Consider the following 17206-nt stretch of genomic DNA (forward strand, 5'->3'; position numbering starts at 1 on the left):
CCGCGAACTGTACATATGGAGAGGATTCCTACTTCTACCCAACCTTAACTTAATGAACAGTCAACGACTGTCGTATACCACAGTTAAGCAAGAATCGGAGTTCATACTTGGATGGTTTAGCGTTTTAGAAATACCAACATTGTCAGAGACAATGATGATATCTCAAAAGTTGTGGTAGGTTCTATCCTGCATGTTAGGAAAGTTCACAGGCAGATACCTCAGCTCTCAATAAAATATTAATATTTGTCTTAGACAAGCAGATGAGATGCATGTCTAGGATAGTGTATTTGAAACTTAGTCGACATATGTTTATCACCATCATATGCATCATTATCATAGTTTATGATCAAATAATCAAAATATTCATATTTATCATCATAAATGTAATCATATTATTCATATTCATTACTGGTGTGTGTGTAGGAATTTACGCGGGGGTGGGAGGGGGGGGGGGGGTCTAGACAGTGGCCAGCGACTTTTATCGGGAGAGGGTCGAGTCATGCTTCCCATGAAAACATATTGAAAGGAAAATATGCTTGTGGTGGTGCATCCTCCGGCACACGGGGGCGGGACGTAGCCCAGTGGTAAAGCGCTCGCTCGATGCGCGGTCGGTCTGGGATCAATTCCCGTCGGTGGACCCATTGGGCTATTTCTCGTTCCAGCCAGTGCACCACGACTGGTATATCAAAGGTCGTTGTATGTACTACCCTGTCTGTGGAAAAGATCCCTTGCTGCTAATCGAAAAGAGTAGCCCAGGAAGTGGTGACAGCGGGTTTCCTCTCTCAATATCTGTATGGTACTTAACCATATGTCCGACGTCATATAACCGTAAATAAAATGTGTTTAGTGCGTTGTTAAATAAAACATTTCCTTCCTTCCTTCCTTCCGGCACACGCTCCCGCATTTATCGTATTCGTCATATTGATTGCCATCTGTATAATCGTCACAGCTATCATCACCAGTATAACAATCTCCGTCATCACAACATCATAATACATAACGTAGTTTATCATAATCATCCCGTCATCAGTATTGTATCCACAAACACATTCCATATGTCCATCATATTCATATTATTCACATTCATCGTCAATAGTATCACCATAAATTTAATTAAATGTTTAATCTGAATACTTTTTCATTACGTTGAGATGTATTCCGAGTGTCCATAGACCACTTCGGGGTTCCTATTATTTCCTATTTAGCGCAATGAATTCTGGGAAATGTGCACCGACTGCACATATATGATCAGCTACGGTGTTATAATTATCATGTAGACAAATAAATTCTAGACAGTCCACCAAAGCAACTCAATTTTATATGAATTTGCCCTACCTCAACATTTATATATCGACCGACGTGTGATTATTATTATTTTTAAAAAGATATCACGTTTGTAGTTAAATATCGGCCACTGAAGTTTTTCGCAAAACCAGTTTATTATGTTGTGCACTGATTAAATAATTTTCCCAAACCCCAACCCTTCACACGCGCCTGTAAGGGCACTTAGTAAGTGATCAACGTTACGTGGCAAACGAAACCGAACGCCAAACCTTGAATTACAAATCAATAAATTTAGAAATATTCTGGTAAAGACAGACGTTTTTCACATTTTACTCATATACATTTACCAAATTCAAGTAATTAACCAAAATGCACGTCTTATTTACAGAAAAATCTATTCAAAATACACCGGTAATGTACTTTCAACGTAAACACCCAATTTCTAGGATGAATTGACCTTTAACCTGCTGTTTCTGAAATGTCGCGCATGCACAGTTCGGAACTCCAAACTCATCAACCTCTGCAGCAGACCTGCAACACACCTTAAATATGTTTTATCAATATTGCAATAAATAGAAACTTAAAATAAACGGTAACAAAACGAAAATATTGATTTTTAACGGTAACACTAGAGATTATAAACATAATTTTAAGATTGGAAATAATACATTAGAAAATGTTAAAGAATACAAATACTTTGGAATTACTTTTACAAAATTAAACAACTTTCGAGTTACTAAGAATAGACTTAAACAAGAGGCTACCAAGGCCATGTACTTTGTACTATCAAAATCAAAGGACAACTATTTATCAACCGAATGTAAACTTAAAATGTTTGACTCAATGGTTCTGCCAGTTTTATTATATGGAATCGAAATATGGGGATATGAAAAAGTTGATATGTTTAATTCTGTACAAATAAACTTTCTAAGACACATCATACCTGTTAAGAACGCAATACCAATATTTATGCTTTATAGAGAGTTATGGAGAACGCCTGTCGAGTTAACTATATATAGAAGAATGGTATGTTACTGGGCGCGACTGATATCACGAAAACAATCAAAATTGTCTACTCTTTTATACAAAAGTATGTTAAATGACCACCTTACTAACGGAACTAACTATAACTGGATTAATACTGTTAAAAACACACCGAATAACTTGGGAATGGGTGATATCTGGATAAGACAATCTTCCATATCAGTAAATTGTCTCTCACAACAAATTAAACAAAGACAATGCGATCAGTATTTACAAACATGGAAAATTAACATATCACTGTCATCGAGAGGCAACACTTACCGATTATACAAAGAAAAACTATTTTTCGAAAGCTATATCAATAAACTACCAGAAAAAACTGTGGACAACACTCTTAAAATTTAGAATGTCTAACCATTACCTACCCGTTGAAATTGGACGTTGGAATAACATACTCATAGAAGATAAAATTTGCACATTATGTAATGTAATGGACATTGGCGACGAGTTCCATTATCTTTTTATTTGCCATTTTTTCCATAATTTAAGAGTCCAGTTGCTACACCCATATTATTATACGCGACCAAGTACTTATAAATTTAGAGAACTAATGGAGAATAAACGAATTAGTACCCTAAAGAAATTATCATATTTCATAAATATAATAACTAATGAATTCAAACGCCCTTGACTACAAACACCATCAAAACCAAATATATTTAACAAAATATTATCATTATCCACTGCACCATATACAAGTTTAAGAATCTGTTCATTTATAAGTACTTGGATACCCGTATATCTGTATTAAATATCTGTATTATTACATAATATATTGATGTGCGTGATTGTATGTGTTTGTATATGTGTTTGTGAATGTATTGTAATTAATGTATTTACTGTCAACCATCTTGTCACGTGTATATAAGAAAATGTTTATGTATATATTCCTACTATGCCGTTGTGTAACGGCCCCGAGTGTTAATAAAGACTTGTCTTGTCTTGCCGGTTGCTTCTTTTTAATTTAGAGTCTTGACGTTAATTTCGTTTTATCGCCATTGTTGATTATTTTATGAATATGCCATTTATATATTTATTTTTCTATTGTTCGATATCCTTTTGTTAAATCTGTTGTAATCTATTACTGCATGGTTATGAACAAGAATATTAAAATCATTTTTAAAACATCAAAGTCTTCATTATGATCATCATCGTCATCATCATCATCATCATCATCATCATCATCATCATCATTATCGTCACAATCTTCATCATTATCTTCCTCATCATCATCATCTCTTGTTGAAGACAAAGTGGATGGGGTCTTCAGTTGTGATGAATACTGTGTAGTGAATATTTATTTCTTCATGACCTGGCTGCAGACCCAACTCAAACGACTGGACAATCTGGGAAGAAACACACAGCACTGAGAAATACAAATTATATAAATCTGTTGAGGTTTATTGAAGGCTTATATATATATATATATATATATATATATATATATATATATATATATATATATATAAACCAAATATTTCATGTTCAGAGTTCGCGAATTATTTTAAATGTGAACATAATCCTACAAGTCCATTTTTTAATCCTGATGAAGATGTCGTGCAGTGTGTTGATAAATGTGTGAAACGAGAATTTGAAGTTATGTTTTACGAATTAAATATTGTCAATTCTTGTCATGAAATTATGAAGGCCATTCATGTTTTATATAATTCTAAGAGTAGCGGTCCAGATCGTATTTAAAATTAATTTATTATTAGTGGTAAACATGTACTTTATCCATATTGTTGCACTTTATTCAACACTATTTTTATGTCTGGTAAACTATCCACGTTCACGGGCTGATGGGTGTATTATACCATTTAACAAAAAGGGTAGCCTTAATTATGTCAATAATTATAGAGGTAGTATTACCATACTAAGCTGTCTGAGCAAGCTATTTACGAAAATCCTAAACAGCCGCCTCACAAATTGGGCTGAAAATTGTCAGATATGTATTGAAGGGTAGTCTAGTTTCCGGACAGGTATGGACACTGTTGACAATACTTTTTTTTTTACACTCATTAATTACTCATTTTGTTAATAATAATAGCACATTATTCTGTGCTTTTGTTGATTTTTCAAAGTCGTTTGCTTATGTTGTAAGAGATAATCTGTGCTATAAACTGATACAGACGGGAATTCGCGGGAAAATGTTAAATATAATACGATCGATGAATAGCTGTACTAAAATCATTTGTTAAAACATTCAAATCCCAATTAGAACCTTTTGTTTGTAACATCGGTGTTAGCCAAGGCGAATGTCTTTCACTGTTTTTATTCGCTATGCATATGAATGACTTGTAGGATGAGATCATTCACAAAGATGTTGGGTGAGTGCATACAGGCATGTTTAAGCTATGTATTCTGTTATATGCAGACGATATAGTGTTATTAGCGGAAAATTAATTAGATTTGCAAAATTGTCTGGATGCATTGCATGAATGTCGTATAAAATGGCAGTTATATGTAAATATCGAGAAAACAAAGGTTATGGTATTTCGCAAAGGTGGTAGACTATCAAATGATTTAGAATTTATATACCGTAATAATCTAATAGAAATTGTAGGTGTTGTATTTACAACAGGTGAATCATTTACTGATATGCAAAATACTAATGTGGAACAAGTGCAAAAAGGAATGTACGAAATGCAAAAGTATTTACAACAATTTGTGTCGTTAAAACATTCTCATGTGTGTGATATATTTCACAAATCAATAAATCCTATTCTAAGCTACGGCTGCCAAGTCTGTGAGTTTATTTTGGGAACGGCAGTAGAAGGAATGCATTTGAAATTGTGTAAGCAGTTACTTGGTGTAAAGCAGACTACTCAAACTGATCGTGTATGTGGCGAATTATGTATATATCCTTTGATTGTGCATAGACATTACGTAATTATTAAGTTTTGGTTGAAAATTATAAAAAGTGGCGACAGGTAATTTACAAAAATATATTATGATATGATGGTAAGTGATATGGTTTTGTTCCCCATTAAAAATAACTGGGCTATACATGCTAGAAATATGTTAAATAATACTAGCCTTTCTATAGTCTGGCAAAATCAGGGTGTAGGGAATGAAATGACGTTTTTTTTAATCATTATTAAGACAAAGATTAAAATATATGTTTATACAGGGTTGGCACTCCCGATTAGGCTTTCCTTCGAGAGCATCATCACACCGACATATATCAAATATTTGTTCTTATAAATCATATTTAGATAGTATTTTTTGTTGGAAAATATAGAACTGCTTTAACGAGACTGCGCGTTGCTGCTTATAGATTATTAATTGAAACGGGGAGATGGGCAAAACCTAACCCAATTGCACAGAAAAAACTTAAATATGTTGCATGTAATTTAATAGAAGATTAACTCCACTTTATACGTGTCTGTCCTATGTACCAATCTATCAGGCATTACATACCTAATATATTACAAAAATAACCCTAGTATGTTCAGATTTATAGAACTGTTAAATAACAACAATGAAAGTATAGTAAAACTACTAAGACAAAAGAAACATAATTTTGTACAATTAAGTTTTCCCTGCATGTGCATGTGAATGTATAAGCAGAAAGTTTGTTATATATATATTATGTGTATCTATAATTGTGTATTTATTTATTTTCTAAACATCATGTTAATACTCATGCGTGCCATGCCACTAATGTAACCGAATTATGTGTCAATATGCATATATGCATATATGCATATATTATGTGTTCAGGGGCCATTAGGCCAAATGCGAATAAAGTTATTGTTATTATTTTGTACTGTAAACATCTGGCTGTAAAAAGAACGCGTTATGCTATGACGTCACTTACTCTACGTCATTTAATGCGCGTAATTTTATATGACATAATAGCCGATATCTTTGCTGTAGACTGCAGGCGAATTTTTACATTAAAAATCAGTTAAAATTGACAATGGGTAATAAAGATAATAACCAACTCGCTACGAGTTTGTTTTGTTTAAGTAAGTTTGTTTTGTTTAACGACACCACTAGAGCACATTGCTTTTATTAATCATCGCCTATTGAATGCAAAACAATTGGTAATTGTGACATATGTAGTCTTATCTGGAGAAAACCCGCTATATTTGTCCATCAGTAACAAGGGCTATTATATATGAGTTAGATGTTTTTATTGTCTGCTTAACGGATCTCTGGAACTGCCCTAGAATTTCATACCCACCTTAGTGACGGCTAGGAATATTTCTTGTTCAGCAAATCGCCTGCCCACACAAGAACGTGGCCCAAATCCAAAAGGTAATGACGCCATGGGATGAATGGCTTCAGTAAGGCGGCCATCTTGGTTTCTGAGCCAGCGTTCGGGAAGGAACTGGTCCGGCCTGTGAAAGTACTTCTCGCTCTTCACTATTCTGTGGTTACACATCACCACCATTGTCTGTGGAAAATAATGTTAATGTTGGACTCTCAAACTGAAGGGGCGAGATGTAGCCCAGTGGTAAAGCGCTCGCTTGATGCGTGGTCGGTTTGAGGTCGATTCCCGTCTGTCGCCCCATTGGGCTATTTCTCGTTCCTGCCAGTGCACCAAGACTGGTATATCAAAGGTCGTAGGGTGTGCTGTCCTGTCTGTGAGATCGTGCATATAAAGGATCCCTTGCCACTAACTGAACAACGTAGTGGGTTTCCTTTCTGAGACTATATGTCAAAATTACCAAATGGTTTATTTAACGACGCATTCAAAACATCTTATTTACAGTTGTATGGCGTCGGACATATGGTTAAGGACCACACAGATATTGAGGGAGAAAATCTGCGGTCGCCTCTTCATGGGCTACTCTTTTAGAGTAGCAGCAAGGGATATTTCATATGCACCATCCCATAGGCAGGATAGCTAGCACATACCACGGCTTTTGATGTACCAGTCGCGGTGCACTGGCTGGAGCGAGAAATAGCTCAATGGGCAGACTGACAGGGATCGATCCCAAACCGACCGAGCATCAAGCGAGCGCTTTACCACTGGGCTACGTCCAGGCCAAATTGGTTAATATTAACATAACTTCTATTTGTTCAGAATAGTACTATTCCTTTACATGTACATTAAACCAATATCACATTATCTCTCAGTATACTTAATAATGACTTATATGTATTAAATAATATAAGTCAATAGAACCTTATTTATTTATTATTATTATTATTATAGTAGTAGTAGTAGTAGTAGTAGTAGTAGTAGTAGTAGTAGTAGTAGTAGTAGTATTTACTAAATCACTCTCCACCATAAATTTAATCCTGTACATATCCTGTATATATTTATTATTTTGTTGTACATTGTATTATGCTGATAAGTTGTAAAAACTTAAAAACAATAAAGAACTTGAACTTGGTCTTAATTTGTGAGTCTTTAATTATTGGTTTTAATTACTAGAATTTATAGTCTAGACCACACTATCGTGTTGCAATGTTAATGGGTATATTAGCAGCAAGGGATATTTTATATGCACCATCCCGTAGACAGGATAGCACATACCACGGCCTTCGATGTACCAGTCGTGGTGCACTGGCTGGAACGAGAAATAGCCCAATAGGCCCACCGACGAAGATCGATCCCAGATGGACCGCGCCTATGGAGCGAGTGCCAAAAAGGCTACATTCTTCCTGTCAGACAGTAGTACGGCTATATTCAATACATAGCTTTATCTATATATAGTTAACAATGTATATAGGCTAATTACAGGTAGTGCGATAGCTAATGAGTTTAAAGGGTTTTTTTGTTTTGTTTATCGACACCACTAGGGCACATTGATTTATTAATCATCGGCTTTTGGATATCAAATATTTGATAATGTTGACATAGTCCTAGAGAGGAAATCCACTACATTTTCGTCAGTAGTAGAACGGGATCTTTTATATGCACCATTACACAAACAGGATGAATATACCACAGCCTTTGATATACCAGTCGTGGTGCTATGGCTAGAACGAACAATAGCCCCATGAACCCACCGACGGGGATCGATCCCAGACCGACTGCGCATCACGCGAGTGCCTTACTACTGGGCTATATAGCTAACGAGGTTAATAAGACAGGGCATAGTGACGAAGGGATGTGGTATCCTCTTTCCATTTCATGTGTTGCCATTATAAAGTCATGAACTTACATCTTTTGGAATTCTGTGTCCACGGAGAAGGATTTCGTTAGGAAGAAACCGGCAGATAGATGAGATTGGATTGTAAAACCTGTCAATAGAGAACACACATGTACATTGATGATGTTAATTGCTGTTAATTGTAAAGCCTGTCAATAGAGCACACGCATGTACATTGATGATGTTAATTGCTAATGATAGGGCATGGCCATCGAAGCAGAGTTTGATCTGTTATATGTTATTTCCCAAATACAGGACAGCACATACCATGGCCTTTGATATACCAGTCATAGGGAACTATTTGGGACGGGAAAACAATAATCAATAATAATGTCTTCCGAGGGAGTTCTCTCCTACGATCCAAGCACCTCAGACGAGCCATGCCCCCCCCCCCCCCCAATCATACCTCTTCCCCTAGCTCGCGTGTCCTCTATCATTATTCTATTATATAACAGAATACCGCTAGAGGACACTCGAGCTACTCTCCCACCCTATCCCACATATGTTTGCCTGAGCCCCAGCCCACAATATGATTGGTCTCCCCAAAAATAAAAGACTGTTCTAAAATAGAAACTCAATGAATGATCACAAGACCTGAACGATTCTTTCACACACGCTTTAAGGTACTGCATCTCACTGAGAGCGCTCTCTGTTAGTGGACCGGAAGTTCCGATGACGGATACTATTTCCTCGTACAGGTGGCGCTGTTTCTCGGGATTCTTGGCTAAACTATACAGCACCAACTGAAGATTTTTTGCCGTCTGTAAAAAAAAAAAAACAAATAAAAGAAGACAAAAACCCCATGTCACATATGCTTCTGCGGTAGATAGTCTTATTTCACTGGTATGCAGGTATATTGCCAACCACCTCGAAAAAAAACCCCATAAACTGTGGATGTGACATTGTCTTTGGTCGTTTATTAGAGCGCTTTTATTGGGCATATCTAACATGATTGCCTTGTATGATTAACGTAAGATAATTTAAAAAAATATTTTGTCCTCTCTTCTTTTTACTTTTTTTTTTTCTTTTTTTTTTTTCTTTTGCTGTTTTTAGTTTTTATTATTATTATTATTTATTATTATTTTGTTTTTGCACCAGTCGTGATGCTCTGGCTGGTATGATTTTGTTTAGTTTGGGGCTTTTGGGTGTTGGTTTGTAGTGTCAGTAACTGTTATATTATGAAATACCCTCTTACACTTGACACACATCACGCTATTAATTAATAATAAACTGATTAAATTTATTTATTTGTTCGTCATTCTCTTTATTGGTCGGTCTGTCTATCTATTTTTATTAATTCATGTTATGTTAAATCTGTACTCACTGAGTCTGACCCTGCAACAAAAAGGTCGACAATGACAGTTTTGTCTGTCTGTCTGTCTGTCTGTCTGTCTATCTATCTTTATAAGAAGCCCAAACTGGATTTTGTCTTCGTACGTACAAAAAAAAAATTGTTTAGTAAATAAAATGAAATTTAACCTAGTACAAATATTAGAACGATCAGAAACACGTTTATCATACAGTCACTAATATTTTATGCCGAAAAATGTATATGTAATTAAAATCGTTAAAAAATCTCTGTTAGTCGATAGCATCTTAAAAATTGCAGCAAATTCAGGAATGTCTCTTTAATGTTAAATTTGTACTCACTGAGTCTGACCCTGCAACAAAGAGGTCGACAATGACAGTTTTGATGTCCTCCAACGTGATGTCATCGTTGGCAAGCATCGTCTCTATAAAAGTGGAGTCTGGTCCGTCCACTTGTCCGAGTTCGTCCTTCTTGTTCACCTCTAGCAGACAGTCATTGAGAATTGAGTTTGTTAGACTGTAAATGAACAGACATGAACACACTAGTGCTGGAAGCAGTAAACTAGCAAATATGTGAACTGGGGCACGAGGCTCATCCCTTTCGGAACACTAAATAACCTCCAGGGCTTAAATAATTGGAACAGGGGTCTCACGTTAGTCATATATGTCATATAGGGCCCATTCCTGCTAGACAATAATTCTGAATCAGTTGGTAGTAAATCTTAAGGCAAAGATGAATTTTACTTGTAGAATGCAGGAAATTGCATTGCAGGACATCTAGTTTTCAAACGTTTATGGGGAAGCATATTCTCAGAAGCCCCTAGAAATTTTGCTTTGCGCCCTCGATCTCAGTCTACCCAATGTGTACTTGAATCCGCCGTGTTCATATTAATATATGAAATATTTCGTACTGGTTTATGCCAGATCGTCTAGATTATAATAGGCGTTAGTTAATAATAATAAGAGAAGTTTGTTTTGTTTAGCGACACCACTAGAGCACGAGCTAATTAATCCTGCATTTTTCCTAATGCAGCAAATGATTGTTTATATGCACTTTCCCACAGACAAGAAAGCACATAGGCTACTACGGCATTTGACCAGTTGTGATGGACTAGCTGGAACGAGAACAAATCGGTTGACTGGATCCACAAAGGTGGTTCGATCCTGCAACGCAAGCACCTCAAGCGAGTACTCAACCGACAGAGCGCGTTAGTTAATAAGTAAACATGGTTAAATCTATAACGCTATATTTTGGTGACGCATTTAAAAAAAACAATAACAAAACTCCCTTTATTTCGGTCGCCATTTATTAATTATTTAAAAATTCAAAACTGTACATATAACAAGAAACACCTCTTCCTGCTCCAGATCCAGGCACTTGGCACGCCAATACACTTACCTCAAAACATCGTTGGAAACCTTTTCGTATTTCTTGTAAAATGGCGTCCGGAAGTACTTGTAAAGACCAGTTCCGGTATGCAATGCCTCGTTAAACAGTTCGAACAAATACTGCAGGTTTGCTACGGACTCTCTCTTCTGTGGTGACATCTCCATCTCGTTGGTGAGATATCCCATTCTTTTGTTGAATGCCAGAGAACTTATACCTTTAAAACAAGCTGGCGATACACACTATATACAATACATCCACGGTATTACATAATTGGGTGGTTTTCATTAAATAGAATATTTTTGTTTAGTTGGCTGGTTGGTTGGTTGTTGTTGTTGTCAATTTTAATTTTGTTTTGAATTTATTGTTCGTTTGTTTTGGGGGTGGTTTTTGGCGGGGTTTTTTTGTGTGTTTGTTATGTTTTTCTTCCGTGGAGGGGGAGGGGATATTCTCTGGGATGTTTTGTTGTTGTTGTTTTGCTGTTGCCGTTTGTTTGGTGTGGTAAGACACCCAATTAAGGACAGAGCTTGCTATATAAAATTAAAAAGCTGGCTTGTGCCCCTCTTTCTCTCCATCCCCTCTATTAGAGATTGGACCCCTCACTTCAAATATTGTCCTATGGGCATGAAACAGAGAGACAGCATGATACAGAGAGAGAGAGAGAGAGAGAGAGAGAGAGAGAGAGAGAGAGAGAGAGAGAGAGAGAGAGAGAGAGAGAGAGAGAGAGAGAGAGAGAGAGAGATGGAAACAGATATAAAAAGAGGCAGAGGGAGAAACATATACACACAGACATAAACCCACCAAAACCTACTTTCTATGGCATATTTGAAGAACTCCTCCCTGATCTCGGCTGGGTTGAGTTGTCTTTCCCTGAATCTTGTAACCAGGTCGTCCGCGACCTCGTTCTGGACCTGCAGGTACTTGAGGGCGGAGCCAGGTTTCAGCATCTTCCTGTTCAGAGGTCTGCGCATCTTCATCCACTCTTCGTCTTCTCTGTTCAGATAAACGAATGCCAAGGTCATTGTTTATATCGGGGCTTAAAGGCATATTGTCACAGACCACTGACCTATTACCTGAACAAAAATAATTGGATTTGTCTCTAAATGTACTTTATTCAACCATCTTCATAACCAACATAATCCATTTATTAATGACATTTTGTAAAAAATAATTCAATTATGGCAATGGTCCATAATTCAAAAACTAAAATTGCCGAGAGGGATGACATGGATTTCATTTTACCATGGTTCAGCTAAGGTGATGCAATAGCTAGCTTTGGTTTTCAACAATTAATGTAATTTTTTATTTATTATCCATTTTTAGAGAAATATGGTCCTTAAATCCGTGACAGTATGCCTTTAAAGAGACCACTAGAGCACATGATTATTAATCATCGGCTGTTGGATGTCAAACATTTTCCTACTGCGTTTTCCCACAACAGGACGGTTCATACCACATCCTTTGATATACCAGTTGTGTGGCACTGGTTGGGACGGGGCTCCTCTCTAAGACTATATGTCAAATTACCAAATGTTTGACATCCAATAGCTGATGAATAATAAATATCTGTCCTTCAGTCTGTGACCGGCCTCGGTGGCGTCGTGGCAGGCCATCGGTCTACAGGCTGGTAGGTACTGGGTTCGGATCCCAGTCGAGGCATGGGATTTTTAATCCAGATACCGACTCCAAACCCTGAGTGAGTGCTTCGCAAGGCTCAATGGGTAGGTGTAAACCACTTGCACCGACCAGTGATCCATAACTGGTTCAACAAAGGCCATGGTTTGTGCTATCCTGCCTGTGGGAAGCGCAAATAAAATATCCCTTGCTGCCAATCGGAAGAGTAGCCCATGTAGTGGCGACAGCGGGTTTCCTCTCAAAATCTGTGTGGTCCTTAACCATATGTCTGACGCCATATAACCGTAAATAAAATGTGTTGAGTGCGTCGTTAAATAAAACACTTTTTTTTTTTTTTCTGTCTGTGTGTCTCTCAGTCCGTCAGTCAGTCCATCTGTCTCACAAATAGTTTTCCGAATGTTTATTTTTTCAACAATTTCTTGAGAAATTAACCTGAAATTCTGTGCATAGCTTTATCATGTACTGTTACAGATCAAGTTTGACTTTCAGGGTGATTTACCCATTTTTATATATTGCTTTATCATGTACTGTTACAGATCAAGTTTGACTTTCAGGGTGATTTACCCATTTTTATATATTGCTTTATCATGTACTGTTACAGATCAAGTTTGACTTTCAGGGTGATTTACCCATTTTTATATATTGCTTTATCATGTACTGTTACAGATCAAGTTTGACTTTCATGATGATTTACCCATTTTTATATATTGCTTTATAATGTACTGTTACAGATCAAGTTTGACTTTCAGGGTGATTTACCCATTTTTATATATTGCTTTATAATGTACTGTTACAGATCAAGTTTGACTTTCATGATGATTTACCCATTTTTATATATTGCTTTATCATGTACTGTTACAGATCAAGTTTGACTTTCATGATGATTTACCCATTTTTATATATTGCTTTATCATGTACTGTTACAGATCAAGTTTGACTTTCATGATGATTTACCCATTTTTATATATTGCTTTATCATGTACTGTTACAGATCAAGTTTGACTTTCATGATGATTTACCCATTTTGGACATAGTTATTGCCCATTAACTTGGGAGATAAGAACACCTGCTCCCACTCGTAATCTAGTATGTGTTTTCTAATTGGTTCTTACCTGGACCCAAAGCCTAGCGTCTGGTTGTTGTGGTTATAGTAGACCTGCAGGAGATCGATCGCCGGTCGCCTGGAAGATCGAGTGTCGTTTAATAATTAGTATTTACCTGGAGGCCAAGCCTAGCGCCTGGTTATTTCGTTCACAGTAAACCAGCAGGAGATCGAAGGTCGGTCGCCTGGGAAATCGAGAGTCGTTTTACAATTAGTATTTACCTGAACGCCAAGCCTAGCGCCTGCTAGTTTCGTTCTCAGTAGACCAGCAGGAGTTCTAGAGTCAGTCGCCTGGGAGATCGAGGGTCGTTTTATAATTAGCATTCACTTAGACGCCAAGCCTAGCGCCTACTTGTTTCGTTTACAGTACTGTAGACCAGTAGGAGATCGAGGGTCGGTCGCCTGGGAGATCGAGAGTCGTTTTATAATTAGTATTTACCTGGAGGCCAAGCCTAGCGCCTGGTTATTTCGTTCACAGTAAACCAGCAGGAGATCGAGGGTCGGTCGCCTGGGAGATCGAGAGTCCTTTTTATGATTAGTATTTACCTGGAGGCCAAGCCTAGCGCCTGGTTATTTCGTTCACAGTAGACCAGCAGGAGATCGAGGGTCGGTCGCCTGGGGTAGCGTCCTTCGTTCTGGTAGATGACGCCGATGTCTTCTGGATCCTCCACTAGCACCATCCACCGCCCGAACGTGATCCGCACGAGCGAACCATACCGCTCGAATAGCTCCATGTACAGTTCGTGGATATTCCGCAGTGTGTAACGAGCTTTTAAAAAACATGGATGTGTGTTTTAAAGTTTTAGAGTTCTCTTTTGTTTAATGACACCATTAAAGCACATTGATTTATTAATCATCTGCTACTGGATATTTGATATTTTAGACATATTTGCCAGAATTTACAAACCCTAGTTTGTACGGACACGTGTGTAACTACATACATTTTCACTGTTTAAACACTTGCGTTTAAAAACAACAGACTTCGTAAATTCGGCCATGTATGTTTAGAGGAACCCTCCACATTTCGCTATTGCATTTTGTCATAACATGACGGTACTTACCACACCCTTTGATATACCAGTCGCGGGAAACTGCTTAGGACGGGGGAATATCGGAGAAAGGGCCCACCGAGGGGCATCGGTACGACGACTAAAGCACCTCAGGCAAACATTCGTTTAAAGTTACAATTAAAGTTTGTTTTGTTTAACGACACCACTAGATCACATTGATTTATTATTCATCGGCTATTGGATGTCAAACATTTGGTGATTTTGACATATAGTCTTAGAGAGGAAACCCGCTACAACTTTCCATTAGTAACGAGGGAACTTTTATACGAACCATCCCATACACAGGATAGCACATACTACGTCCTTTGATGTACCAGTCGTGGTCCAGTGTCTGGAGTGAGGAGTGTGTTTAACGAGATTGAAGTTCATTTCAACTTATGTTCGTGCTTATATCTAATTAAGGTTCAAGCACGATGTCCTGGGCGCACACACATCAGCTATCTGAACTATCTGGACTATCTATCTAAGATCATTATACAATGGACAAGCTAAAATAGCATGTTCTTCATTTTCGATAAAATTATTACAATAAAAACATAATCGTTCATTTTCTAGAATATTTTCGTATCTCCCCGTTTCAATTCTAAGAGGTGCCAAACCGCACCTAAACTTTGCAAACGCACTTCTATGAGCAATAGGTAAAAATGATGTACAATAAAACTCAGTTATATATTTGTTTTTAAATAAATTGTTCGAAGTTTGTTACCTCCTTTTCTATTAATACTAGTATCCCTTCGAACCTTATTTAACCAATCTGTTTCAAATCTGGTTAACATAGCTGGTAACAGGCTATTCAGCACTCTTCGTTTGCTCAATTTTATATTAACATTAGTAAAATCAGGGAAGCCATACTGAATAAATAATTGTTTTACATAAAAGTTCCAATTTTAAAAATTCCTTTTCGTATTACACATTTGTTCACACCATAAAAATATTTTCTTACCAACTGTAAAATGTTCACAATTAACAGTTCGACACCACTGTGCAACAATGACTTTCCACTGTCTAAGTTAAGAAGGAACCCAACCCATATCACCTTGTACTGCTGCAATATCACCTTTTATTACCCATACTCTGGGGGGGGGGGGGGGGGGGGGGGGGGGGGGGGGGCTCTGAATAAAAAAATAAAAAATAAAAAAATAAAAAAATATTTATTACCCATATGGGCTCAAAGATACGGGGTAATATTTTTTCGATCTCTGCACAGTGTGCAGATTGCTTCTACAGTCACTGATTGGCTGGCTTTAAAAAGACAAGATTTGATTGGCAATTACATACTGCCGGGACTACTTTTTGTTCATTCATGATTCCATTCATCGGTCAAACTATTACTACGAACTTCAAATATTTTTTTACAATACGAACATTTATGGAATTAAAAATCAAAATATATGTACAAATCTTTAAAAATGTTTTTATTTTATTATTTTGACTGGGGTTTTTTGGAACTATTCTTTGGTGGATACTGTTGGGTGTGCACCGGTAACGGCGCGTATGAATATATTGTTATGGCTGGTAGAGCTTGTTAGTTGTTACAGCAGCGAGAACGTAAATATAATTTTAAAATCGTTAAAGATTGACAATGGGTAATAAAGAGAATAACCAACTCACTACGAGGAATTACGGATTATCTGTCCCTCGTGAATGAATGCTGTAAAACCCTCGCCAGAGGCTCGGGTTTACAACATTAATTCACTCGGGACAGATAATCCGTAATTAATCGTAGCTCGTTAGTTATTCTCTAAGTATTTACCAACACCTATTCTCCGATAATCGGCATCATTCTCTATCATTCCACAAAGGCTACATGTATGTCGTTTGTTATTCCCATTTTTGGACTAAAGAATTCCTAAAGTCAAAGTCATGGCGTGAAGTAAAATTGTAGAAACTAAACCCTGCTAGAGCACATTGATTAATTAATCATCGTTTAAGGGTGTCACCCCCCCCCCCCCCACACACACACACACACATACACACACACCGCCCCCTCTCTCTCTCTCTCTCTGTGTGTGTGTGTGTGTGTGTGTGTGTGTGTGTGTCAATCGGTTACATGCTACATTTTACATTCAAACCAGGCTTTAGCGTTGCTAGAAAACCTTACTCACTGAATGGTTTGAAATGAAGTAGTGTTCCTATCAACGGCCACGTATAGATGCCCCTGGGGCCGGGAATATCGTCGAAGGATTTTTCTGTGACGTCACGGTGTTCTGCAGAGACCTCCGACCTCGTGACCTCCGGGGTTTCAGAAATGTTCATGTCAAACGTC

General features: G+C 37.3%; 1 protein-coding gene across 1 annotated transcript in view; it reads right to left on the bottom strand.

Annotated features, from left to right (window-relative positions):
- Positions 1 to 3560: 3560 nt before the first annotated feature.
- Positions 3561 to 17206, bottom strand: part of LOC121389711 (probable cytochrome P450 12d1 distal, mitochondrial) — a 46986-nt gene continuing 33340 nt past the window's right edge. The window contains exons 3-13 of the mRNA XM_041521362.1: positions 17046 to 17206; positions 14417 to 14639; positions 13987 to 14055; positions 13881 to 13949; positions 11945 to 12126; positions 11146 to 11350; positions 10089 to 10263; positions 9033 to 9199; positions 8451 to 8529; positions 6518 to 6730; positions 3561 to 3674 (exon numbers count right to left, since the gene is read on the bottom strand). The exon at positions 17046 to 17206 is cut by the window's right edge and continues 68 nt beyond it. Coding sequence (XP_041377296.1) covers positions 3561 to 3674; positions 6518 to 6730; positions 8451 to 8529; positions 9033 to 9199; positions 10089 to 10263; positions 11146 to 11350; positions 11945 to 12126; positions 13881 to 13949; positions 13987 to 14055; positions 14417 to 14639; positions 17046 to 17206 — 1657 coding nt within the window. The remainder of the gene's footprint in view (positions 3675 to 6517; positions 6731 to 8450; positions 8530 to 9032; positions 9200 to 10088; positions 10264 to 11145; positions 11351 to 11944; positions 12127 to 13880; positions 13950 to 13986; positions 14056 to 14416; positions 14640 to 17045) is intronic.

This window comes from Gigantopelta aegis, chromosome 15, assembly GCF_016097555.1.
Source record: "Gigantopelta aegis isolate Gae_Host chromosome 15, Gae_host_genome, whole genome shotgun sequence".
Lineage (NCBI taxonomy): Eukaryota > Metazoa > Mollusca > Gastropoda > Neomphalida > Peltospiridae > Gigantopelta > Gigantopelta aegis.